Raw genomic sequence first — 27,249 nt, forward strand, 5'->3', positions numbered from 1 at the left:
AGTCAACCATTGAGTCAGAGTGAAGTATTCATCAGATCGAACGACGATTATGATCTCATGTCATAGCCATTCACCCTCGTCTATTGACCACATCATAGGGTTCTCCGCAGTATTTGGCTACGCTCTCACAGACATCTAATCAACCACCACGTGTAAGGAGCACACACTTCCCCTGGCTCCGTTTCCGCGGAACCAGTCCAACTTTCAGTCCTAAAGACGCATTTGGACAACACCAATTCCAACAAGGATTTTGCCCATCGCAATTGTGTCCCGTTCCGAAGCTTCCAAACACGCCGTTAGCTTTAAAAAGGAAAAAGGAATATTGCACGTTGGAGCATAATTCCTTTTTCGTTGCAGTCCCGCACTTCACGTATTAAGAGCCCAACGCTAATTCGAATTTGGGTCTTAATCTTCACCTCCTTCTTCGATCTTGCCAACCAGGTAAACTTATTCATCAATCCCTCCTTCATTTTCTTCACCCAGAAAGCGCCAGAAAATTCCAGGAACCAAATCACGCTATCTACTCTTAGCGGGAAACTAGTTTTTTTTTTTATTTAGATTGGATCGAACTCAACTAGTTCTCTGTTCTGAGTGGTTCGAGTATAGTTTTTTTTTCGCTCCGATTGATCCGTCAAGCCGTAGGAAGCTCAAACTATAAATTAAGATTTGAATCGCTGATAATTGATGATTCCTCGTGAATGTAGTAGTTAGTTGCTTATTCGAATGTGTTGTTTTCAGCGAGTTCGAGTTTCAATAATGATGGAGAAGGCAGATTCTGTCCAGAAGCTGTATACGCGCATGCGGCTCTGGGCATTTCCGGATCAGTTTGTGATTGAGCCTACGGATGGATCTTCTGGTTCTTCTTTGGCTGTTAGTCGAGTCGATGGCTCCATGAAGCTCATCGGTAGGTTCTTTTGTTACTTCTCTTCGTGCTTTTGTTATCGTATTGGTCTTACTTTGGTGATTTTCAGTTATTCGTTACTGATTGATGTCTTTTTTAATGTGTTTTTCTCTTTATTGTCTTGCTTTGACAGATGAGGTTCCGGAATGCAGCTCGCTTCGTGTTCCTAAGATATATACAATTTTTGGTGTTGTAGGGATGTTGAGGCTATTGGCTGGTTAGCAATCACTTAGCCATATTTGATGATGGATATTATACATATAATTGAGTATTGTATATTGCTTAAGTTTTTATTTCTTATGTGTTGAAAGGATTTCTTGTTGGTGTTCATCCTTATCTATTTGCTTCATTAAAGCTAAGTAAATCAAGTAATTAGACTAGTGAGTTCTTTGGGGAGACAGATTATGACTGGGAAATTGGGATATTTGACTGATGATTAATGATAATTGGTTTTGGAACACAAGTGAAAGCAATATTTGAATACAAAGCCAGCGAAAAAGTAAATTATGCATTTTTCATATTTATCGTTTTGACAAAAACTATGGGTTTAGAAATCATGGTAGCTCTACAGTCTTCAACTTTATGAGTTCCTTTTAGTTAATTTATCATTGTGGCTTTTGCTATAAGCAAGTTCCTACTCCCTGCCTCCGTATTCAGTGCTTGTACTTGTGATTTTGATATTGATATGAAATCTGATTTTGTTGATCTGGTTTACATACCTGACTTCTCTTCAGAACTTAATATTAAATGCTAGACTCCAGTTTGGGCAATCATTTTGGTACTAAATTTAATTGTACAATTAGGATCATATTTGCTGGTTATAACTGAGCGTGAGTCTGTTGGATCTTACTTGGGGCATCCAATTTTCAAAATTTCTTCATTGAAGGTTTTCCCATGTGATAACTCTCTTAAAAACACTCCTGCTGAACAGGTATGTTTGCTACAGATTGACTTATTTCCTATTTCATTCTATGTCCACTACCAGTTTGAAACTAATAACTGCTGTATCAAATCTCGCAGAAGAAAATAGAGACGGAATTTTCTGCACTGCTTAATGTTGCTGAGAAGAGCTCTGGTCTGTTCTTCTCATACGAAACTAATTTAACTCTGAGGTATCTTTGAATATTTTTGTAGCAGTCTTGCATTCGTATTTATGACTGAAATATGATATGGATTTATTTTGATTCTAGAATGTGCTGCCCTACACATGTATAAATATCAACAAAAATGAAAGTACCCATACATTCTTCTTTTGATTAGGAGGCACAACCATGCAACATCTAAACCTATAGAAAATGCCCTTCTTTCATATGAAATATGTAAAGTTTTTTGCATGGTATTAGTTTAGTCATGTTCAAGACGAAGACTTCTACTTGTGTAGTTGCATTCCATAGTACAATTTGAAAGATATCATTACAGTGGAAATGTGAATCTGAAAAGATTTAATGAAAATATGTATAGCCATATTGTTTATAAACCTCCAGAGCATGTATTTTAGGGGTAGGTACTTATTTTAATATTAAAACTATTAGTCATTACAATCTTGATTAAAGTTTTAGTGGTAATACTGTGTTACTTCTAAGTTATGAAGGTGGGCAAGTTCTTTTAATCTTGAAATAAAATTGAGTACACATTCCAGTATGAGAAGAAAGTACAATTTTGGATTATGCCAAAAATGATTATCCAATAGAATTTCCTTCTTTGTGAATAACATATTTATGGTGTATAATTACTTGACTTATCTAATGAGTCTTGAAATCATGGACTGTTAGGAATCTGGTCTATATGAGAGTGGTTTGTGTATACAAGATTCTGAACCCAGTAATCTGGAATCCCAAAATTCCAATGTCATTGATGTTCCAATCATTATCCCATCTAAGTTCAACCATGAACTCTTATTAATATTATGTAAATCTAATTTTGGGAAAAATTGTTGCTTGGTTGCATCTCCACCTTCAACTCTCTTTATTGTCGCATCCCCTTCCTCCTCCATTATACTATATTTTTCTATTACAAATCTCCCTTCTGTTTTGTTTTTTTCTTCCTAATAGAGGGTGTGATTCTTCATTGTTGACCCTTCTCCTATCTCTAGAGCAATTTGCATATCTCTAATCCAGTCTTGTTTCCTGTTGTGGCAACTGTTTTTGAATGTTAGATTGCAGCCCTGCAAAGAAATATCCTTGCCATTGGTCTTCTAGTGTTTTATATGTTTGTGACACCAATATCTTGAATTCTTGGATGAATTTTCCCCCACTCAAAAACAGCTGCATCATTTACTCTATTCCCAGACATAATAGTCACAATGTTCCCACCACATTATCTTTTCTTTCCTTTGTCTTCACCCTTCTTCACTGTTTTGACATACACACCACGACCTACCACACTATCTCCACTAAAAGTAGCAGCTTTTGCAGCGTTACTTGGAGAAGCAAGAGTCACAATATTCCCATCACGGTCTTCACCTGATTTATTTTCCCTACTAACATTTGTCACGTTACCCACCCTTACAGCAGCAGCTTCTGTCACTTGCTCAGCAACAACAACAATGTCTCCATCACAGTTTTTGTCTTTGCCTTCCTCTTCACATATATTTTCTTCTCTCCTATCTTGCCCTCTAATTCCTACAAAACAATCAACACTCAAAACAACATCTTCTGACGCTCTACTCCCTTATGTAATGGTAACAACATTCCCCTCACGGCCTTGGTCAACCCCGTTCTCTTCACTAATATCCGTTTCTCTTTTCTTCTCCCAATTGCTTGAATTTTCTCCTCCATACGAGGGTTTCTTGGCTTTCTTGATGTCTAGCAGACTATCTTGCCCAACAACCCTACCCTTCTTTACTTCTATCTTTCCTTTCTTGTTGTCATGAAGAAATTCCTCTTTCCCTCCCCTTCTTGCTCTGCCAAGAGATTTCTCCCTTCCTTGTGATTCCTTTTTTTGATTCTGGTATTCCAATATCATTTCTTTAAATTCTTGGCAACTTCTTCTCCATTCTGCTATCACCATTTTTTGTTCGCTGGCCAACCTCTCCAAAGTATTGACTCTTCCTTCTATGCTTTCCACCACTTCTTGATCCGGCAGGTCGGACCAATTTGTTAGGAATCCAAAATTGAAAAGAGAAAGAAGAGTAATTTTTTTTTACTATATAGACTGAAAAGAACACAAAATAGGAGAGCACTCTCTCCTCCAAGGGTTTTCCCTTCACAAAGAGTTAAAGCTCAATCTACAAAATTATCCAAAAATTCCCCTCCATATCAGGGCCCTCTAACTATATAAAGGAAACCTCACTTATCCTAATAACCTAACTAACACTACTACTTCTTAATATGTTTCCTCCTATCATACACATTATATCCGATCATGGACGACCTAGTTCTAGCAAATTTTCTGATAAATAAATGTAAAAGAATTGGTATTGCTATTTTTTTTAAAGATTTAAGTCATTTTGGTGTTATTTAAACAATGCTTGGTGTTGCTTTAATAATATTAATCTTAGTAAAAAGATTATTATCCCAGTTAAAATAAATTATGAAACTTTATTATATTATGTTCTGCAGTGCACAGCGATTGAATGACTTGGGTGACGAGTCTAGATTGCTTCCACTTTGGAGACAGGTATTTATTTATTTTTTTCTTTGTCACAAGCCTGATAGCATTAGAGATATTTATTTATTTTTTGAAAACTGGTGTTGATACCATGGTAGAATCCTCCCTGGTCCAGCATACTTTATTCTCAATATTATTCCTATGTAATATGGTGTGATTGACACTCCTTGTGTCTATGCAAAATGTCCTCTCTGAACTGATTTTTTTCCGCACCTTTTGGTTTTTCCTATTTTTCTGATATTAAATTATTGATCACAGGCAGAGCCTCGATTCTTATGGAACAATTATATGTTAGAAGTGCTCATAGATAACAAGGTAGGTTTGTGGCAATTTTATTTTTCTCTGTTCCATGTTTTCAGTACTCATGAGTTCTTTATATTACTAACCAACAAGTGTGCAATCCTGTGCTTTTCAGCTTGAACCATACTTGCTCCCTGTAGTCCAAGGCAGTATCCTTATTTGATTAACTGTTTGCAATGCTATTTTGCGATCATGGAACTGTTTCTTTTCAAGGTTATCCTTAACAAGTAAATAGGCTTTCATCACTATCAAGCAGCCATTGGGAAAGATATTATTGATGTCACTTTGATTGCTAGGAGATGCACAAGAAGAAATGGTATTTAAATCTTTTATATGCATTTCTATTTATTTTCATGCACCAAAACAAATAATATGTTGTTTCTAGATAGACTTTGCACTTGAAATATCATATGTATTTATGTTCCTGACCGTTTATAAAATCAAAATCTGTGGCCGTAAAATAAGTTTAACAGCTAATGTGGTAGTGATATTGAAAGCTATTATGAAATTCTTTTGCAGTTGCACTTCTTTATTGTTCTCCTTTTGGTTGCACTAAAAATGGATGGTAGAGGGTAAAGAATATGTTTTAGTTAATGACAATTTAGGCTGGGATTTAACCAAGACAGACCATGCCCGATATTAGAGATTTTTCTGCTACTCCATCTCTCAATAAAAATGATAACTATTTTGATATTTGACCATAGAGTAGAGATTGATACAATGAAAAGATGCCCCCACATTACACTAATTATATTAACTAGGCCACGAAAGCAATGTTTTAGTGGGTACCAGTAATGAGCAATAGAGAACAAATAGTAGTATGTCAATTAGTTAAAATTTATATAGCTGAAACAATAGGTCTGCTGCTTTGGATGAATTGCTAATCACAATTATATGGAGAAACGAAAAACATTTCATTCTAGATGAAGATCCTCATGAAAATTATGTATTGAACATATTAATTTAATAATATAATTCAGAATTATTTTAGGCATCATGAAATATTTTGTATGAGAAACAAATACCAAATACTTTGTACCATCTAGGCTGTTTTAACACTTTAAGATAGATGTCGTCATCCTTTATTGGTGGTTGACTGATAGTAAAAATATAATTTTTTTTCTTGAAAGGAACTCGGATGTGGAGAAGAGGAGCTGATCCTGATGGTTATGTTGCTAATTTTGTGGAAACAGAACAGATTATGCAGTTTAATGGGTATACTGCGTCATTTGTTCAGGTATTTCTTTCTATGACTATGTAGTGAACCAGTTCTATGGTGGGTTTGGCATTCATGATATGAATGTTTTGATGACTTAATTCAGATTGGTGATCCTTTATTAAAGTATTTAATATGTTTTGAAATAAGTTGAACACAACCCTTTTCTAGTGATAGGCAAGATAACAGTAACATAATTAGTAAACAATTTATATCTTATACTCTCTTTTTTCATGTTCAGTATATTTCAAAAATTCTTTATTGTCTATCCAAATTAGTATTTTGTATTTATTTTCCCTTCAAATTGATGGTCTCGAACTTTCAAGAAGCCAGCTTCTTGGGTAGTTGGTGCTTAAAAGTAACCTTAAGTTTCGTAAAGCTAGTGATACCAAAGCAGCTCATAGAATTACATCTCTGTTTCTGTTCCCAAGGATACTTTGAGCAGGTTTCTGAATAATGAGCAAAAAACATGTGTTTTTCTTTCACTAGAGTTTTCCAGTGGAGAATCATAGTTTTGGTTCTATCTATTCTAAGAGTCATTTTAGATCAAATTCTCAACAAACCCTTACACAGAAGAACTAAATGAAATGTTTCAAGGAGGTCAGATGAATCAAAGTTCTCGCATAAGCTAAAATTAACTCATGCATTTCTTTAGAAGTTTTATCCGGTATCTTCTCCACAAGCACCTACAAAATTAATAGAGCTCATGATTCTTATCTTAACAAAGTTCAACAATAGCGTTTACTATTGAAAAAACACCTATAAGTTACAAGCAAACCCAAACTAGGCCTAAAATAACTTTCGTACAGTTCTCTCTTCTATTGTATTTGCTGTTCCATTTTCACCTTGACACAATCTACCAAACATGATAATTGTTTCTTTTTATAGATTTGAAAAATACTGGTGCCGAAAACTATTGTATTCAGTCTTTTCAGTGGGGAGAATTACAAAGCAATCTCTCAATAATATATTTTTTATAAAGGGATAAATCCATAGTTTTGCTTAGAATTCCATGTTCATTTACATTTTTTAGAAGCTCATTTGTTGCAAATTTATTTTTCTAATTTCAAGATGGGCGGTATTGAATTGAAAAGATTAATATATACTGCTAGGCCGTATTACCTCATGCAGTGACTAGTGGCTTTTAAAATAATAGAAAGTAGCATTACAACATAACTATGCTTGGGTATTTTTGTAAATAAATATATGGTCCCTCTAACAAGATTTGTATGTTGTCGGATTTAAGGATATAAGGAGCTTGACACTTACCTGTAGTGATATTCATAGTTGGAATATTGGATGTAAACTAGTATTAGCAGGTTTGTCATGGAGATCTCTGCAACTATGTTATATTAGAATGGGTGATTTTTGCCATTGTATGATCCAAAATTACATGACTGTGAAAGCAAAGCAAGAAGAGCTTGGATGTTTGCTTTTAGTTTTGTGAGATAAATGCTAACTGCTGGTGTACCACCAACATTATGTCAATTAAACATGTTCTTCATTTGATATCACAGTCATTTTGGTTGAGCTTTTGCAGGTACGTGGTTCAATCCCACTCCTCTGGCAGCAAATTGTTGATTTAACTTATAAACCGAAGTTTGAGTTGTTGAAACTTGAGGAGGCTGTAAGTGTTTGTATTTCTAAGGTGTACATATATTATTCTATGTGCCTTTCACTTATATTTCTTTTCTTAATACACAGCCACGAGTCCTAGAGAGGCATTTCTTAGATTTAAGGAAAAAATACGGGGCTGTATTGGTTGTTGATCTTGTTAACACGGTAATTATTCTTTCACTGCTCAATGAGTTGAGAATAGATATGATGGTTGACAATTTCACCTGCTGGTGTAAGTAATTGCATTGTAAACTTTTTATATCACTGAAAAGAATGTGTGCAACCTGTTTGCACCAACAAAAATACTATATATATGTATCATGTATATGTTCCAGAGAATGTGTGATGATGAGCGTGAAATTTTTATGTATCAGATTTGAGCCTTCTTCTTTTCCCTTGGTATTTTTCAGCACGGAGGAGAAGGGCGACTATGTGAAAAATTTGGTGAAACAATGCAGCATGTGGCTAGCAATGATGTAAGGTAGAAGTCTCTTTCAGTTGACTTTTAGGTCAATATTTACCAATTCTTATGGCTCTTTTGGTTTACCCGGTAAATTTGATTTTTTTTTTTTTGTGTGAAGATATCTGCACTTTGATTTTCACCATATCTGTGGGCATGTTCATTTCGATCGTCTCTCAATCCTTTATGAACAAATTTCAGATTTTCTGGAAAGAAACGGGTATGGACAATTTTATTGGTTAACCTATTAGATATTGACTTTCTTGAGGATTAGTTACAATTTGATTCATGTTTTTACATTGATTGGTTTCATGCAGGGAGCATTTATGAACTACTTATCTTTGAAAAAATACCGTAGTTTATTTTATTTATCTTTGATTCATGCTTTTACATTGACTGGTTTCGTGCAGGGAACTTTTTATGAACTACTTATATTTGAAAAAATACCAACAGTTTATATTACTATATATGAAGCTCCTTTTTGTGTTTTGTTCTAACTGATACATTTAGAAATAAAAATCTGACCCTGGGTTGAATTTTTATTTTGAAATTATAGATATCTTCTGCTGAATGAAAAGGGAGAGAAAATGAAGGAACAGCTTGGAGTTGTTAGGACCAATTGTATTGATTGTCTAGACCGTACAAATGTAACTCAGGTTGGTTGATTCGGTTGGCTAAATGTAAGTATCTGTGTTTATGACAATTTTCCTGCTTACTCATGTTGAAATATCTATGCAGAGCATGATAGGTCGAAATATGTTGGAATATCAACTTAGAAGACTCGGTGTCTTTGGTGCTGAAGAAACCATTAGTTCACATCCAAATCTGGATGAAAGCTTTAAGATCTGTAAGTGATTATTAATTTTCAGATTATGTTATTTAAAATATAGATATATGTTGTATTTTGTTATTTTCAAATTTCATTGTTTCAAAGCACTTGAAACTAGATTTCTTACTGATTCTCTTTGGTCAGTGTGGGCTAATCATGGGGATGATATAAGCATTCAATACTCAGGAACTCCTGCCCTTAAAGGAGACTTTGTCAGGTATTTATTGATGAACTTTTCTAAAGCATTTCATTTTCCTCAAATAAAAAGAAGATTGAGAAATTATGATTCCATGAAGGTTCTTCTATACTGATTTCTTTTTGGTGAAGTTCTATGTTGAAGTTAAATTAACATAGATTAATTTGAAATCATCACGAGAGTGTCTTGTATTATATACTGCCGGCTATTATTGTATTGTCTAAAGCAGTAGCAGTGTAGACTCTTTTAACTAATAATAAAGTTTTATCGCTTCACGGTTCATCATTTCCCCATTGTGGGAATTCTGTATTTTTGTGCTGAATGTTTTTACCATGTTCGTCTTTGCTCTTTTTTTATACTGTTTAATTTTATCGACTATTCAACTAGAATCACAAATCTTATCAATGACAACTAAAATAATTATGCAAATGTTTTGTACTTTCAAGGTTTAATAACTTACCGGCACTGATAAGAGTCATCATTTGTAGTTGTAATTAGGTTGCTGTTATGATTTTTAGTTTAATCACTGTGCCTTCTCTAATTAAATTGAGTTGGGATTCAGGTTTGGGCACCGCACAGTTCAAGGGATAGTACAAGATGGTTGTAATGCTCTTCTACGATATTATTACAATAACTTTCGTGATGGAACAAAGCAGGTTTGTGAGGCGAATTCCGCAGTATAGCTATTATGTAGAATATTTAGGTTGTCTACTACTGATCATTGCTTATTATCATATCTAGGGTTTTGTCCTTTGTATATTTGATTTCTGAGTTTTTTCTACTCAGTAATGATTAGCATTTATGCTTTTGGAGATATTGAGTTTTCATGTAATGTTTCAATGTGGATAATTATCTTATTATATTGTTTGTTCTATGCTTTAGCGCCAGCTGAATAGATCTTGTGTAAATTAATCTTTTTAAAAGTTAGTTTAAAGAGTTTATTGATATATTAGTAATTGATTTGTGCTTTTGATGTCTTTTCATCATGCGAAGGATGCAATTGATCTCATACAAGGACATTATATAGTTTCTGTCAGCCGAGATACAGCTGCCAGTTCTCAGAAAGGAGGCCTTGAAGCTATAGCTGTAAGTACATTTCTAAGTCTTGTCCTGAATAAGCTCGAGACATCTATTTTGGTCTGAGAACAGTTTTTAGAAACCTTACAATTTTATAAATATATTTTAACTTTCTGTAAGGCATGGCTAAATTCATTCTGGTTATACTTTGAATTATATGAAAACTAATTTTTATGGATATGGTGTATGTCTGGTGTAGGAAAAAAATAATTACATGAGTACTTGTATGTTCTCCTCATTTATTTATTTAGTGTTTCGTTAGACATGTTTTGTTCTCAAGGCTTAGGAAAGTTGGTCCTAATACTACATGAAAGTGGTGGGTTGCAATGGGCCATGGGCACAAAAGACAAGAAACCAAGTCCTATGAAACTCTGACACGCCTCTGTAGTAATGTGTCTTTGTGTTCAACAAATGTAGGACACGACATATGTATGAATTTCGACGACACATGTTCTGTGCAGTGTTTAATTAAAAAAATGTTTTTTTTCAATCTTTAAGACAGTTCTGATAGGCTCTGACACAATATTAATATAGAGATACTTAGTGGGTTTGTTTAGTTAAAAACTTATTGTATAAGTTTTTAGTAATGCAAAATTTTTTGAACTTGTTAATTTATCTTTTAATGAATCTAACTAGAATGTTATTTTCCAATAATTATAACGATAAAAAAGGAGATAAAATATCTTAAATGAATTAGATTTTTTTTCACTTTTTTGGATAGATGGATTAGATTCATTTTTACAAATAGATAATTATATTTGATTAATTTTTTTTATATATGATTTTAAATATATAAATCTTAATTGTCAATTAAAATAATTCATGATATATATAGATATATATATACTCATTTTGGAGATTATAAATGTTGCAGCGTCCATGTTAAATAGGCCAAGTCACCCATGTTTTATTTATTTTCTCAAAAACGGCCGGATTATTCAGTCAAGGAAATATTTGAGTAATTAAGTTGCTGGATTTAAGTACTAATGATATTTTTTTTGCATTTTTTGCTGTATGCAGTTCATTAATAAAAAATGTTTCAAGGTATTCAATCTGCATTAAATGCCAATTGATATTAATGTTACTCCATTTTATCTTTGCAGTCATTTCCCATGGCTTTTGCTCTGGTTTTGACTGGATTCCTCTTTGCAACCATGTCTTTGAGGCAAGGTGAGTTCACTTTAGTTTAAGTTGAAGATACAAATATATTTGAAAGGATGACGGCAGAGAATATGAAAATAGGAGGGATGACAGCAGAGAGGCTAATGACTAATTAGTTAATAATACATACAAAATGACAAACCCTTCTTGACACTCATTGTCCTGATCTATTTAGAAACAATAATCTCAATATATATATAATCTCATGTTGGATGATACAAGAAACAACATTCCCAACATTTAATGAAACATGTAACTTTCTGTAGTTGGGTAAAAATTTAAAAATAAAAGAGACCGAGTCTTGATCAGAAAGCATGATGCCATCCAATTTTCATGTGATCCAATTTCGTACAATTTAGCATTTTTCGTTATAACTTCTATTCCACATTACATTTCCTCAAGATAAATTTCAATTAAAGTGGTCAGATGTCTTGCACCTGATGGTGTGAAATTTTCATGCCTAGGGTTTCTAGATATTTGAGCAAAAACTTGAGATGAAATTTGTTAGGATTTAGTGCTTACCTTTTTGTTGAGATATTGTAAAAAGAATGGCATATGCCTGTACTTGATATATTATTTTTAAGTTGTTTTGAAGTTTGGTTGGCTTCCAAGGAAATTTTGTCCGTTGTTTTTGTACCAGATACTTATGCTATATGTTGACTCTTACTAGCCTAGGTTAAGGTTAAGGACTCTCACAAGTGTCTGATTGATTCACTTTTTTCTTCATGTGGTGTGATATATGGACTTTAAAAGAGATAATCTTTTGTTCATTGTTCCAACAGTGCAATACGATTTTCGGCACTTCTTCTTTTCACTAATGTGGGCGGGCATTAGTGTGGGTATAGCAGCATTTGTGAGGGCCAACGGCCGTGTTTTCTGCAACAGACCTCGCCTACACAATCCCCGGTGATAACTCGTATACAGATCAGTTTGAACAATTTAATTTTTTATGTGAAGGTCCAGCTTCTGCAGCAGGAATCACCGGCAGAAGACTTAGTTCTACATCTAGATCAATATTTATGTGAGGCTCCTTCTTGCAGCTTATTATATTTATTCTTGCTAATTTGTAATCATTGTAGCTTCCAGATATATATTCATATCATAGTCCATTCATCTCCCATTTGACTGATCGCTACTTTACTGGTGTTTTCTTATGCACCGGCTGTTCCCTGTATATTTAAGTTTGTATTTGTGCCTTCTTTATAAGATTATGGAGACATTTTAAGGTTCTTAGGAAACACACTGATTTCATTATCTACTATTATTTTAAGCAAAGTATTTATTTCTGCAGTTATTTTATATTTTTATTTCAAAAATCAAGGCTACTGCATGTTTGCTGTAGTGTAGGATGTGCATTCTATGTTTACCAGACCGGGTTTTCTAGAATAGTTATAAATTATTGATAAAAGGAAGGGAGAAAGTCCGTAAAATAACATTAGCAGTTGTACGTGCTATATCCAACGGAAGCATCTTTCAAGTAGCTGAACATGATCTTTGTTACTTCGATAGTTTATTATTTATTTGTTAAACTCACAAAACTTAGAGACTTAGTAATAACATGCAAAATTTAAGAGATGAATTCAATTATAATAGGGAAAACCTTAGAAGATAAAATAATTTATAATAAGTTAAAATAATTAATAAATATTATATGAATATACTTTCATTTTTTTTACGTTTAAATTAGATTTATTACTTTTTTTTACCAACAAAATATGGTTTTTAATTATTAATTAAAAACGTGTACTGGTAATTTATATGTTTAAAAACATACGGCAATAAATAACTAAACAAATTAAAATTGGAAGGAAGGAAAGATAAAAAGGTCAAGAAACATCTATACAAAATAAATGTAAAAGTCAGCCACCATGGATTTGTTTAACTTTTACTTTGGCGCCCCGCTGCTCCAAACTTACAGTGTTTTTTTTTTTCAGAAAACTTTCTTTCATATCATATTTTGTTACCCAGATGAAATACGTTCCTAAATTAAATTTTTGTTTAAAAACCCAGATTTAAATTTCATCATAGACTTAGAGTCGAAATATTCAGCATCTCTGTAAATTTCTTTTTTCACCTTCACATATGGGCAGAAAGATTAAATTGTCTAGTGCATCATTTAAAAATATATTCTAAATTTTTAAAAATACATTCTGAGTTGTAGAATCTAAAATTTAAAAATGTAGTTCAGATAGTACATTACAGGATATGTCTCTAAATTGTATAAACTAGAATATGTTTCTAGAATCTATAATTCGAAAATACATTATTTTAGAATATGTTTGCATATATTATTATGGATCAATTTATAATAAAATTTTCAATTGTGTAACTAAAAATTTAAAAACATATTTCTACCATTTAATAATATATTGTCATATAATTGTGATGACTCCTTGTTGAGCTTGTTTGCAATGGAAAAAATAAAGTGATGGATGTTTACGGAAGCTTGAGTGACAATGGTGATTCAGAGGACTAGAATGGAAGTGTAGAATATTTTTCTTAAGAAGTTGAGAAAAAAATCTTTGCAGAGTTTCATTAACATTCATGAATGATTTTATAAAGGGGTGAAGAACACCTTAATTTATAGGGTCAAATTTGACTTAAAACTGCACAAATAAAGGGAAATTCAAATTCAAATATTCTCTCATGTTCTTCTAAAATTACGACACCATGTGTTAAATGAGAAGAGTGTGCACGTCTCTTAGTCTTGGATGATCGGCCTATGGTTTCTCTTAAACTTAGGTAGTCCAATTGGAACCATAAGTAGGTAGGTTTCTCTTACCTAAACAAACCCAAATTTATTTTAGTTCCAAACACAATCCAAAAATCTTAACTATTTTATTCTGTACATTTTATTATTTTCTAGAGTGAACCTCTTCAGAGAGGATCTTAGGCCCAATAAGGATGTTGGAGCCCAATGGAGCTCAAATATCCTCTGAGCTCTTGATCCATAATAATATATGCAAACATATTCTTTTGAGTTCATCTACAAATAAATTTGTTAATTAAAATTGTTAGAAAATTTGATCACATCAAAGTTATTCATTTAATCATGATACATATACTTTTTTGTTTAGAAAACTGATGTGAGTGATTTGAAATTGAGTAAAAAACATTATTAACTCTAGTAAAACAATTTTTTAAATTAGATTTTAAAATCAAAGATTAAAAAGTCTCAAACATGTTAAATTTTGATATGATGTTGTTTTCAAATACAGTATATATTATAACTAGTCGGTGAAATTGATAGGATCTCACATCGTCAACATAAAAGGGTGTTGCTATCTGTAGCTAGGCAGAATAAACCCAATTAGTGTTGTAAAATGTTCTGCCTCTTAACTCTGAAAGTATAAGCTAATCTTCATATTACCTAATTAAACCTTTCTTATATATACAATGAATCTCGTAACATGTTTTGACTCTTGACCATAAAATGAGGTAATGTTTCAATCACCTATCAATGAATCAGGTGGCATGTTCAAAGTTTTGGATTACCCTCATCATCCGCAAAGAAAAAAAAATCAGAAATTGGATTTTTAACAATATTTATGCAAAATAAACACAGAATAACACAGAAAGAAAACACTTTTATTAGCAGGGCAGCTTTGTAATACATTATATATCATTCAACTTAGAACATGTTTTAATTACAACACAAAAAAATAAAGGCAGAAAACAGACAAGCAAAATTCTAATAAATCCATACACCCCAGAAATGAACACATTATTATGACTAGAAGAAAAAGAAAATTTTCAGAAACAAAACAAAAAAACTGTAAACAACAGCAACAAACCTTAACTCAACCTCACTGTGTTACATAATAATAAAGAGATATTTTGATGATTTAAGGTTTTAATAAGAAGGTGGAGATGGATATGGAGGCCAGTAAAGATGAAAACCAATCTCGTAGACAAGTGTTGAAGACTTTGCATGAAGGGGAGAAGAGGTAACATAGCCATGCACAAACAAGAAATCTTCTGTGCCTCCTACAACGGGATAATCCGAACGCTCGAAGGTATTAGTGCCTCCAACAATGGAAATGGAGCCTTTGTGATTCTTCACCCGAAGAGTTAACTTTGCAACAGAAATGCAGCTGAGTCCATCAAGACCAGAGGTGATGGAAGTTCCTTCTGCAGTTCCCAGTTGTTTGGAGGATCTGTTTGCTTTTGCAGTCAAAGGGTCCTGAAAGACCAAAAGAGTGCCAAAAAGGCTTGAGCTTTCACCCTTTCCTTCACTTCCTTCCACGCCATTCACTGTCACAAAACCTGTTTTGTTTCTGCTTTCGTGTTGGAACAAGGTGAAGTGAAGGGATTTTGGAGTAGGGTTGCCACGCTCACGGCGGTTCTTGTGGCTGAGATGGGAGCCACCGGTGCCCTCAAATGGGATTACGGCCAAAAGTGAAAGGAAAACTGGAACAGCGTAGTTATGGAAAGCAAATGCCATTGTTAGGTTTGTTTTTTCTCAGAAGAAAACTGGGTTTGTAATATATATTCTATGTGTTGCAGTATATATAGTGTGATGGCATCATCAATGAAAATGATGGATAAGTAAACTAACAACTAATAATTACTTATGATAAACTGAATTGTGTTATATCCTGTCATAATAATATCATCATCATCAATAATTTTAAAGAAAAAATAATATATTGAAAATAAGTGTATACTTTTAATCTGTAATTCATAGAGAATTGTTAAACTTCATTCTTTACCTATCACAAGCTAGTTTGGACCTGAATAAAATATGGAACATATGCATCTTCATAATCATCAACATTATTATTCCTGATTCTACTCTCAAAAATAAATTTTATATATATATATATATATATATATATATATATATATATATATATATATATATATATATATAAAACTTTAAAAAAATAAAAAATAATTGACACAATTTTTTTAAAATATTTTGACAAAATATACATATATTATTTTATTGATTTATTATTTATTTGTTATTATACTAACCTACTCTAAATCTAATAAAAAAAAGTAACATGTATATTATATTAAAATATTTTCAAAAAATATGTGTTAATGTCATTTATTTAAAAAAAGAGAGTAAATGAAGGAGTTGGAAGCAAGACTCTTCCAAACTTTTATAAGCTCATCATTAATGATAATGACGTTAGATTATATAATGATTGTTTTAGATTTAGTTAAAATACAACTTAAGTCTTATTTTTGTAACTAGGTGTGTTCTTTATTTTATGGTTTAAGCAAATTTTAAAAATTCGTAGTTTTATTCCAAATGTTTATTTTTATATTTTAATTATTATTATTTTTTCTGGATGGTGCTTAAAAGATATACGAGACTATTTAATTGGACTGAAAGACAAATTACGGCAAAAATAAGAATGGAATAAATATGGTAAAAAATTTAAAATGTGAAGATTAAAGTTGCTGAAAAAAAATCCTGAATGAAAGCTATTAACATAAAAATTACAATCATTAATCCTATATCAAGCACTATATTCATGTTTATTATGGTGATCATTTTGAATTTCTTTAAAAAATGTACAAATTATAAAATGTTTAACATTTTTTTTAAATTATATATGTTTCATAGTAACAAACAGAGAAAAATATTTGTTTTTATTCAATCTTTTTTCCATTATCCGTCCTATTTACATTTCTCTTTTTCCTTTTTCAGTGTTTGGAAGAATCACATACTCTGCATCAAACTTTATCCTTATTCTTCAACCTTAAAATTTGTGTGAATCATGGAAGACCTTTTGTTGTTGTGTCTAGAAACAATGTAGGAAGAGTCAAATTACTTGATCCAACTCATCTTGATTTTCGTAATGTTTGCACAATTAAGAGCATATGATCGATAAAAGGAACTTAGGTAGAAGGTGTCTTTCAAAATAGTGAAAACACATTATTGATTCGTAATGGTAAGTGAAACATGACACTATTATAATTAAGTGCCAACGGTAAGTCTCAATTCACTCTTAAAAAGTCTCATTTTAATGGATAATCAAATGAGTAGACTAAAAAAAAATACTAACTCTCATAGTCTTCTTTAATAATATATTAGAGTCAGAATCAAAGTAATTTTGATTTCCTTACAAAAGTTTAATTAATTCCTAAATACAACATCTCTAGTTCCTAAAAACAGTCTCATCGACTGAATTTGTTTGCAAATTTTCATTAGGAAGCTACAACATCAATGTCCATCAATATCCATGGTCATATAAACTATTTTCTTCACCTTGGTTTCCCTTGACCGATTTCATAAAAGGATCAATGGTTTCCCTTCTATTGACGAATCTTCTTACATTGAGAGAGCAGTGGTAGTGGAAAGCCTCCCACAATTCTTGGCAGACAAGCACCAACCTGCTTCACATAATGCCTTCATTTGCAACAGACAAGAAGCTCAACTTCTCAAGGAATTGGTATGTTTCCAAATCTTCTCATATGCCTTCCACTCTATCATTGATGGTGTTCGTGCCTCACAAATTTTCTAATGCACTCAACTTCTTATGTCTAGTCAAAACATCTTAGTTTCCATGTGAACAAAGCTTAGACATAGAGTTAAAAAAGTGTTTTTTTTTTTCTGTTGATGTTCTTCAATTAGAATTGGAAATTTGTTAAGTAACTTAAGCTAACTTGCAGTACAGATTTTCAATACGCATATTACTTTATTGGTGTGAAATTCTAGTTCTGAGTGAAAAATAATAACAAAAACACCTGCAGAATTGCATAGTTTAGTCCTTTTCTTATACTGTACTTGTAAATTTTATAACTGAGTCAAACTATCTTACTTTTCAGGTTTCTCATGGCTCTTGCCCTCATATTTTGCTCAAAGGACCCTCAGGTTCCGGGAAAAGAGAGCTAGCAATGGCTCTTCTTAAAGAAATATATGGTGATGCATGTTATAATGTATATTTCTTCCCATAATTTTCCTTTCAGACGTGTTTTGTGTTTCTAAACTGACTTTATTAGACCCTTTTGCAGCTGTCTCATGATTTAAGACACTTCCCTATTCAGGTAGAGATTTATCGCTTTCCTAACTTAGCTTTTGATATGTGATAGGTACAAACTAAGAAACCGTTTATGGTATTATTTCAAAAAGTAGCATCTCCTATCCCTTAAGTCACAGTATTTTCCCCAAATTGACAGGACCAAAGCCTTAAGAAAGTCTCTGTACCCATAACATCCAGTCCTCATCACATGGAGCTAGATGTAAATTCAGAACCAAATGACAAATATGCTTTAATGGGATTAATCAAAGAAATAAGCAATATATATGCTATTGCCCCTGAAGTAAGCAATATTAATTTCAAGTCAGATTTTAAAGGTTAGTAGCTTAATTACTTGTTTAACTAGCCTCCTAAATAGATTTATCCTTTATGTGAGTCTAGTTAATGTGGCTGGTTTCTCTGGATTTCAGTAATAGTTCTTTATGATGTCCACAAAGCTGTAGATAACATTCAGCACATTATCAAATGGGTAGACCGCTATTCTGATATATGCAAATTAGTACTCTGCTGTGAAGATGATGCAGACATGATTGAAGCTGTGAAAAATCGGTTCAAAACTGTACTAGTTGATGCTCCTCAAGCTCACCAAGTAAGAATAAATTTTGGAATATGTAAAAGTTAACATCGATCTACAACATATCAAATCATAGATTTTTTTTATTTTTTTTTTCACTTCAATGTGTACTTATTTCCTAGACCATTTTATTTTGTTGTCTTAATTCCAACTTTGGAAAATATCAAACTTTCCTTCAATTAATACTAATGATCATATAACTTCTGAGAAGGAACTAACTTAATGTCAAGAAAAGCATAATTAATTAACACTCATGAACCTTCAACTATACAGGTTGTTGAGGTTCTTATGCAGATAGCAAAGAATGAGAAATTTGATCTGTCCATGAACTTTGCTACGAAGATTGCTACAAAATCTAAGCAGAACCTCAGAAAAGCAATCATGGCTCTGGAAGCATGCAAAGCACACAAGAGCTTCCGACTGGAAACATTTACTTTAACATTCCTAGAAAATTGTCTCCATAGACTAAATAGGGTACTATGATGGACAGCTATCCATTCTCAGAAGAACAAGCAATTTCAGTTGTATGGGAGGAGATCGTAATAGAAGTTGCCACAGCGATCCTAGCTGATCCATCATATTCACGGCAAGAAATTTCTCTATCTTATATTCTAAACTACAGAATTAGAAGCTAATGGCTTCTTATTATCCGGGTTCGGAATAAGACTCACATGCTTTACTTTTATTCTAAGTAACAGCTTGAAAATTGTCAATCTGATTATGGTTTAAGTTTTTAATGTAAATTTTGTTATGATTTTATCAGCTTACTCTCAATTCTGAGGGAAATTTCAAATGCTTCTCTTGGATTTTGTCCAGCCGAAATTGATTCTCCTGGTAACGAATAAGAGTCCATAATTAATTTATTCAACTCATCAAAATAGTATTGAATAAAGTACATTCTGTTCAAACATGCAGAGCATCTCCTAAAAAAATGCAATCGTAGAACAGAAACTCATAATTCATCACACCTCAATTTGAAAATACTATAATACTTCAGACGCATTAATTCAAATTTTAATACTAAATCATTTTCCACCAAAAAGCAATATATTAAAACTGAATTTAAAACAAAAAAACAAATACAGATATTTATTTCTTGAGCAATTCATCAGGAACCACCCTAAGCTGCTTCCGCTTTTTCGATTTGGCAATCTTCTTCAAGGTGTTAGGGTTAGTAATCTTTTGGAACTTCGTTCCAGATTTAAGAATATTCTCCTGCTTCTTCTTCTCCCTTTCCTCTCTCTTCTTCCGCTTCTCCACCTTGTTCAACCGAATCTCCTCCTTCAGCTCCATCATCCTCTCTTTGTACGCCTTCTTAATCATCTTCTCCTTTTCTCTCTGCTCGAAAGTCGTCCCTTTCCGGCTCACCTGGGTCGCCGAAGCCCTCCTCTCTCGCACCTGTTTCCACTTCCGACCGGATACCTTACCGGCAATCACGCCGTCGTAGCTCGGCTGACCGTAAACAGGTTTGTCCGGATTCTCAGACGACGTTAGCGCCGATCGCTTCGCCGGAGGCGGGACGGTCTCGTCGGTGTCCATGAGAGAAACGCCGTATTTACCGGTGATGACGTCATCCGTTTGCGTTTGGGACTGCTGCTCCCTCTTGCGCTTGTAGGTTTTGCCGCCAAAACCCTCGTCGAGGCAGCGAAAGTCGATTGTGCACGCCATGAGCGAGGTTTACGAAACCCTAATGGATTTTAGGGTTTATATTGTACTTCTTTCTCCTCGCTATTTATACTATAGTTCACTATAGTTAGAAGGTTAAGATGAAGTTAAAAAAAAGGTTAATTCAAATAATAAATGAAATAATTTGATGGAGATGAAAATTAATTGATACTGCTTAATTTATCTTTTAATATACATGACTATTAATAAAAAAATTATTTTGATAACTACTTTTTTATGTTAATTTTACTCTAATTAGTGTAAATTATACTAACAATTATTTAACTATTTTGATTTTCAATGAAAATTTAAAATGTTATTCGGCAACTCGAATTCCCAGCAGTCCTACCCGATATAATAGAACAGAAGTACATAAAAAAGTATAATATTTCAGATTTTTAAGTAAATATAATATTTCATATACATTAAAAATATGAAATATTATACTTTTTAATGTTTATAAGAGATTTAAAAATATAGGGGAGATTTAAGTACTAAAATTAAATTATATATATATAACTAATAGTTTAAATATGTTAAATCTTTTTGTCTTTTCTAGAAAAAAATTGTAACATACTTATTTTGTCATTGTATAAATATTTTAAAAAAATTCTAACATTGTTATTTCATAAATATTTAATTGTATATTTTTTCTAATTAGAAATGTGATTATATATAAGTCAATTCTAACTTATACTTAAAACAGCTTCATGCGTTCAATTAAGAAAAAAAACTTCAAACTTTGAATTTTTTTTTAAGTGAGTCAGGACTATGATTAAGATAAGTTCGATCACATTATAAAACGTCAATTAATTCTCAAAAAATATACCTTGGCCTGAGTCATATATCTATTCGGTTGATGATCAAAACGGATCGACTTAAGTTAATGGTTGAGATAAACCGTTTTTGACAGAAATTTTAGACAATTTCTTTCGAACTGAAGGTCAGGAATGGTAAATCCTAGTTGAAGGTTGGGACGAGCTAGTGAAGACCGAAGATCAAGATTGATTGGCTCGAATCGAAGGTCGAGATCGATAAGCCTCAATCAAAGGACGAGAAGGGTCATCTTTGACTGTCCCAAAATGAATGTTGTGATGGACCGAAGATCAAAACGGACCAACTAAAGTCGAAGATCGAGACGTATTAGTCTAGGTCAAAGATCGAGACGAGTCTACTCAAACTGAAAGTCAAGATTAACCAAATCCACTGAGTCAACCCTGATTGAATTTGGTCAAGTCGATTCAAACCAAAATTTTGCTTAATTCTATCGAGTCAATCCTGACAAATTTTTAATAAGTTTATCTTAATTAAAATTTGACTAAATTCGACGGAGTTGGTCTCAACTAAATTTCAACTAAATGGATCTCTATTTTGTTTTAGCCTGATTCGGTTAAATCTAGTTCAACTAAAACTCGACTGAATTCAGAAAGACGCTTCCGCCTAGTCGCCCCTTATGCTTTTAGTAAATATCTAATTGCATGCTATCTAACATATTTAAATGAAATGATGATAATATATGAGAAGAAACTAGATACATTTACATACAAGTGGACCAAGCTCTACATCAACAAACACTCATGCAGCAACAGGTGTACCACCTACACTAACTTAAAGTTAACTACACAAGAATTGGTATTTAACTAAATGCTGAGTACACATGTTGAAGCAATATCTTTCTGATGAAGGGCCAAACAGAAGGAGGATAAATTGGGTAATGAGAACTGAACAAAGTTGGAAGCATAGAACATTGTTTCTTTGGTTATTTCCTTCTATCCTTTATAAGTTCTATGCGTTCCAATGTTTCCAGAACATCTTTCATGGGAGGACGTTTTCTATGGTCACGTTGAAGGCATTTTAGAGTTAAATGTGCTGCTTTCATTGCTGCCTTGGTTGAATACTGACCCTCTATTCTCTCATCCATTATGCTTTTCAACTTTCTTTTATCAGACAGAGAAGGCTTAGCCCATTCAATTAGATTCTGCTGCTCCAAGGGTCGGTTTCTATCAAGTGCCCGCAACCCTGTAAGAATTTCAAGCAGCACTACACCAAAACCATAAACATCACTCTTCACATACAAGTGTCCTGTTCCATCACAACACAACATATCAGAAACATAGGACCATCATCTGTTTCTTATGTTTCAACAAAGAAGTATCTTCACAAACTAACCAATTAACCATGTGCGTAGATATTACAATCACCTGTTGCAATGTATTCTGGAGCAGCATAGCCATATGTGCCCATGATCCTGGTAGTCACGTGTGAAACTCCCCCAGAAGGGCCTAATTTGGCCAAACCAAAATCTGAAATTTTTGCATTGTAATCCTACAAAAGATGAACAAACATTTGGTTAAAAATCAGATTCGTGCATTAGAAGTCTTTTTAGAAAAATTTATTCCAAGATAGCATTAACTCATAAACTTGGTATGCATCCAAGCCAGAAGTCAGACTTAATTTATTTTGGCTTCTATTTCTCATGGTAATGAAAAAAGTAGCATATATAAGAGAAATGCAAGAGAGGAAGAAGGTAAAAATAAGAAACCTCATCAAGTAGTATATTTGAGGCTTTGAAATCTCTGTATATGATTTGCTTTTCTGAGGTGTGTAAGAAAGCCAAGCCTCTAGCTGCACCAATAGCTATTTTGAGTCTGGTGTCCCAAGACAGTGGTTCTGTGTTCGTATTTCCTAATTGGAAACAAAAACACAAACATAATGAGCTAAACTCAAAACAAATCCATGACCAACAAATTTTATTACGTTAATGGTCTCAAGCTCATACTTCTAAAGAGATGATTCTCCAAGCTTCCCTTTGGCATGAACTCGTACACAAGTAGAAATTCCACATCGTCACAACAGTAACCCAAAAGCTTCACCAGGTTTTGGTGAGAAACTCTTCCTAAAAAATTGATTTCAGACTGCATTGTCATGTAAAACAGAGCAACATGTTACAAAATCATATAGCCTGGTTGGAATGGAATTTGTGCAAACTCAAAATTTTAAGCTTTTGTAGATAAGTGAGTACTTACAAAATATCCAACATAAAAGATGAATCGTAAACTAATAAAAAAATATGATACAAATGGTTGTTAGTTTTTAATAGATCAATGTTGCTTATAGAATAAAATTAATAATTTTTATTCACATACTTTTTCTATTATCTGTATCACATTGTTTCTATAAGGAGGTTAATTTTTATGGAAAGAAAAGGGAAAAGTTTTTAAAAAAAAAGCTGAAGTAACTTTTGAAAGTAAGACAGATTATAACTTCTTTTTCCCTCATTAACATGAGAAATTAAAATTGACTAAATAGCTTCTAATTTATTTTTAAAACTGCTATTATCGATATGAAATTCTGAAGTATTGTACACATCAATAATAAAGAAAAGAGAAATAACAATGTAAATAATATAAATCAGCTCAAAATAATATTAATATAAATAAATAGCTTAATTTCTTTATTTAATACGTGTCATCTTTCTAAGTGTACAGATAAAATAAAAGGGCAAAAAATAATATTTTTTCTATTCTTTAACCATTATCATGACAATAATTAATAAAAATGTTTTAAAAGCAGTATTTAATAAGATCTGTCTAATGCTTTCTTACTAGGCAGCAGTGCCTATCCCAATTTGTGGACCATGTTTTAGCCTTTTATTAATTCAAACAACACGAGATTCCTTAACAAAGTTATTAAAATGATTAGATTAGAAGCATGAGTTGGTTAGATTATAAAAAGATGAATAACATACAACGGTGTCATTAAAAAATTATGTTGTTGAATCAGCGTTGACCTTTATACTAAATTTTTCGATGAATCATGTTTCATTAATCAAAGCCTCAACAACAAAGTGCTGTTTGCTGTCACAAACATTAGATGCAACTCCGTTACCACAATGCAGCATAACATTAATCAAAATTTAACATAGTCTTCACAAGAATCACAGAACACAGCACATGTGAATAGTTTGAAAAACCAGCAGAATAGAAAATTAAACTAACCTGCCACTCTCGAAATCCCTGCACGCTCTCTGAGTTCAATTTCTTAACAGCAACCACCATTCCAGATCCAGCTTTGGCTGGTGTCAGTGTCTCCTCATGCAACCACCCTTTGTAAACTTTCCCAAAACCCCCTTCTCCAAGCAGTGTATCAGATCTGAAACCCTTGGTTGCAGCTTTCAGCTCTGCAAAATTGAACTGCTTCAAGTTCCTTGTTTCCACACTCGGAAACACAACGTTGTTCCCACTGATACTGCTAACGCTACTGCTTCCTCCATTAACACTTTCGCCTTCACGCCCTGAACCTGCTTGTGCCAACAAATCACATCAAATCACATCAAATCACTGATTCTCTCTCAGTTTTTATATGAAGCTATAGAAATATGAAGCAGTGGTGACTTGCCAGAATAGTGAAGAGAATTAGAGGGTGTTTGGCTAGGAGCGCCGGAAGAAAAGCAGAGACCCATGTTGAGTGTTAATTAGTTAAACGGAGAATGAATTAATTGAGAAACCAAACGAGGACTTATGGGTGCTTAGGATTGAGGATGACTACATAAGTTGGGTCGTTTCGTCAGTAATGAATGGATGTTGTTGAATTGTGTGGTATTTATAAGGTCTTTGTTTGGCGTGTTGGTTTCGCGTTTAGCTTCACTCTCCGAATTCCCTTTTAAATATTGGAACCTTTTGATATTATAATCACGTTTTTGCCTTTCAAAAAGCAATAGGAAAATGATCACTATCGATTACTTGTTACATAACAGTGGACGCATGCGTTAATATCCTTAAAAACTTATTTAAAAAGGAACTTATTTAAAAAGGAACGTCATATGTTGATACCCTTATAAACTTATATATTATTATCCTATCACTACTTTTATTAATTTTTATTTAATAATTTGATTTATACTTTAATTAAATAACTGAATTAACATTATATAGAGTTCTCAGATGGAGATAAGAATAAATATGGACTGTCAAAATAATTTTTTCCAAATTTATTATTGTTAGGTTGAATTGGTTTTTTATTAAGTGTTGTTCTTTACAGATCTAGGACCTTTCAAACTTTGTCAATTCCTTCTTTACATAGTTGGAAGCTTAAAGTAAGAAGTATTCAGTTTGTCTTCTTTTAGCATACTAATAAGACCGGTCCTGATTATCAAGATAAATGCACGATGAAAAGAAATTTTCCAAATAATATTTATTATTTAAATAAATATTGGGAATAATATGGTACATGTAAAAGTTTTAGGAAAATGATACTTGAACAACCATTTTTGACAACATTTAGACACGCGCACATGTGTCAAAATCTGAGTGGTCCAGTTGGAAAAATTAAATGAAAATGGACCACTCAGATTTTGACACGTGTGCGCGTGTCTAAATGTTGTCAAAAATGGTTGTTCAAGTATCATTTTCCAAAGTTTTAATACATTAAGTTAAAATAATGTTTGCACTATAGAACTCCAATACGTATTTTTATATGTATGGATATATATTTTGGACGTGAAACTAAATGTATCGTAATATAATAACTTAAAAAAACAATAAATTTTATTATAGTATAAGAGATATAATAAACTCAATAAATAATAAATCTCGTTATGATAAATTTTAGATAGTTCTGATTTTAAGAAGTAGATCTTAAATTTAATTTAACTTTATAAAATTGATTTGTAAAATGAAATGACATCCATTTACATAATCTATCTATCTTATTTTTAATTGATATGAAATCTTTACAAATAGTTTCTCTTTATTGGTGTTGCGGGGAAGGAAGAATGATAGATATAGTAATCTTCATAGATAATATAAAATATAACAGAAACTTTTTTCATCAATCTTATTTTCATGTGAAAGTATTGAATGAAGAGAAGTTTGATTTATCTCCCATAACACTTTGTGAATTCTGGTAGATACAATTATCATAAAAAAATAGGATTAAGTATGTGTTTTTTTCTCTTTTAACTTTCAGTGAAAATTAGAATTAATCTCATTTCGAAACTTTAAACCAATTTAGTCTTCATCATTAAAAATGCGTTGATGTAAACCTTTTAAGTAAATTTTGTTAAATTTATTTAATATTTTTATCAATTTAGTCATCATCTTTAAAAATGCATGAATTTAATTTTTTTAACCAAATTTTATTAAGTTTATTTAACGCTTCAAAAATATTTATTAATTAACATTAAATAAAAAAATATATTAAAAGGTGTAAACAACTCAAAAGTTATTATATGAAACATATCACTAAATAAATTTAATAAAAAATTAAATCCACCAATTTCTAAACTTTAGATACTAAATTAAAACAAAAATTTGAAAATAAAATAATTTCAATTTTTGCATAAAATTAAGGGACAAAATTGTATTTAATCCTAAAAGATAATGTTAACTCTATGGCCAAATAATTATATTATTTTGAAAAATAAAAGCTAGACAAACTCAGAAAATTGTGTGTGCTTTTAATGAATTTGTAGAGATGAAGAAAAAGAATAGTAAGCTTTATATAAAGAAAAATAAAATAAAGGGTTGAGGTAGAAAGTTTATAGCACTAACAAGAAACCGGAGACATGAAGTGAAAGTTGTTTAACTACATAGAAAACTTATTATTAGAGAAAGACAAAGTGTGAAAGCCGATAAAGTATATATAT

General features: G+C 32.2%; 5 protein-coding genes across 6 annotated transcripts; 2 read left to right on the forward strand and 3 right to left on the reverse strand.

Annotated features, from left to right (window-relative positions):
* The first annotated feature begins 191 nt into the window (after window positions 1–191).
* Window positions 192–12,641, forward strand: ATSAC1B (Phosphoinositide phosphatase family protein). 2 transcript variants are annotated; one of them, XM_047313256.2, is made up of 21 exons: window positions 192–441; window positions 739–904; window positions 1,035–1,118; window positions 1,705–1,832; window positions 1,922–2,013; window positions 4,462–4,519; window positions 4,769–4,825; window positions 4,926–4,959; window positions 5,046–5,126; window positions 5,941–6,047; window positions 7,567–7,653; window positions 7,731–7,808; window positions 8,054–8,124; window positions 8,225–8,323; window positions 8,660–8,759; window positions 8,842–8,950; window positions 9,077–9,149; window positions 9,691–9,784; window positions 10,122–10,214; window positions 11,309–11,375; window positions 12,149–12,641. In XM_047313256.2, the coding sequence occupies exons 2-21, from the start codon at window positions 757–759 to the stop codon at window positions 12,274–12,276; spliced, it is 1,788 nt and encodes a 595-aa protein (XP_047169212.1). In that variant the 5' UTR covers window positions 192–441; window positions 739–756; the 3' UTR covers window positions 12,277–12,641. The 2 variants fall into 2 exon arrangements, with proteins under 2 accessions (XP_047169212.1, XP_087956805.1); XM_088100679.1 differs by lacking the exon at window positions 192–441 and adding an exon at window positions 488–638.
* A 2,330-nt stretch (window positions 12,642–14,971) lies between these two features.
* LOC124837803 (dirigent protein 11-like) lies at window positions 14,972–15,810 on the reverse strand. Its single transcript, XM_047313261.2, has one exon. The coding sequence runs from the start codon at window positions 15,808–15,810 to the stop codon at window positions 15,220–15,222; it is 591 nt and encodes a 196-aa protein (XP_047169217.1). The 3' UTR covers window positions 14,972–15,219.
* Window positions 15,811–17,729: 1,919 nt separating this feature from the next.
* LOC124837802 (replication factor C subunit 5-like) lies at window positions 17,730–19,421 on the forward strand. The gene is made up of 6 exons (XM_047313260.1): window positions 17,730–17,776; window positions 18,153–18,198; window positions 18,339–18,371; window positions 18,504–18,681; window positions 18,775–18,953; window positions 19,212–19,421. Exons 1-6 carry the CDS (start codon window positions 17,730–17,732, stop codon window positions 19,419–19,421), a joined length of 693 nt encoding a protein of 230 aa, XP_047169216.1.
* Window positions 19,422–19,878: 457 nt separating this feature from the next.
* On the reverse strand, window positions 19,879–20,654 carry LOC124837794 (uncharacterized). Its single transcript, XM_047313253.2, has one exon. It carries the CDS (start codon window positions 20,604–20,606, stop codon window positions 20,028–20,030), a length of 579 nt encoding a protein of 192 aa, XP_047169209.1. The 5' UTR covers window positions 20,607–20,654; the 3' UTR covers window positions 19,879–20,027.
* A 1,440-nt stretch (window positions 20,655–22,094) lies between these two features.
* Window positions 22,095–25,186, reverse strand: LOC124837800 (putative serine/threonine-protein kinase PIX13). The gene is made up of 6 exons (XM_047313258.2): window positions 25,002–25,186; window positions 24,602–24,903; window positions 23,383–23,518; window positions 23,146–23,288; window positions 22,805–22,928; window positions 22,095–22,685 (listed from the first exon to the last, which is right to left on the reverse strand). Exons 1-6 carry the CDS (start codon window positions 25,063–25,065, stop codon window positions 22,363–22,365), a joined length of 1,092 nt encoding a protein of 363 aa, XP_047169214.2. The 5' UTR covers window positions 25,066–25,186; the 3' UTR covers window positions 22,095–22,362.
* Between the last annotated feature and the right edge of the window lie 2,063 nt (window positions 25,187–27,249).

This window comes from Vigna umbellata, chromosome 10 (assembly GCF_029865625.1).
Source record: "Vigna umbellata cultivar VRB3 chromosome 10, Vumbellata_1.0, whole genome shotgun sequence".
Lineage (NCBI taxonomy): Eukaryota > Viridiplantae > Streptophyta > Magnoliopsida > Fabales > Fabaceae > Vigna > Vigna umbellata.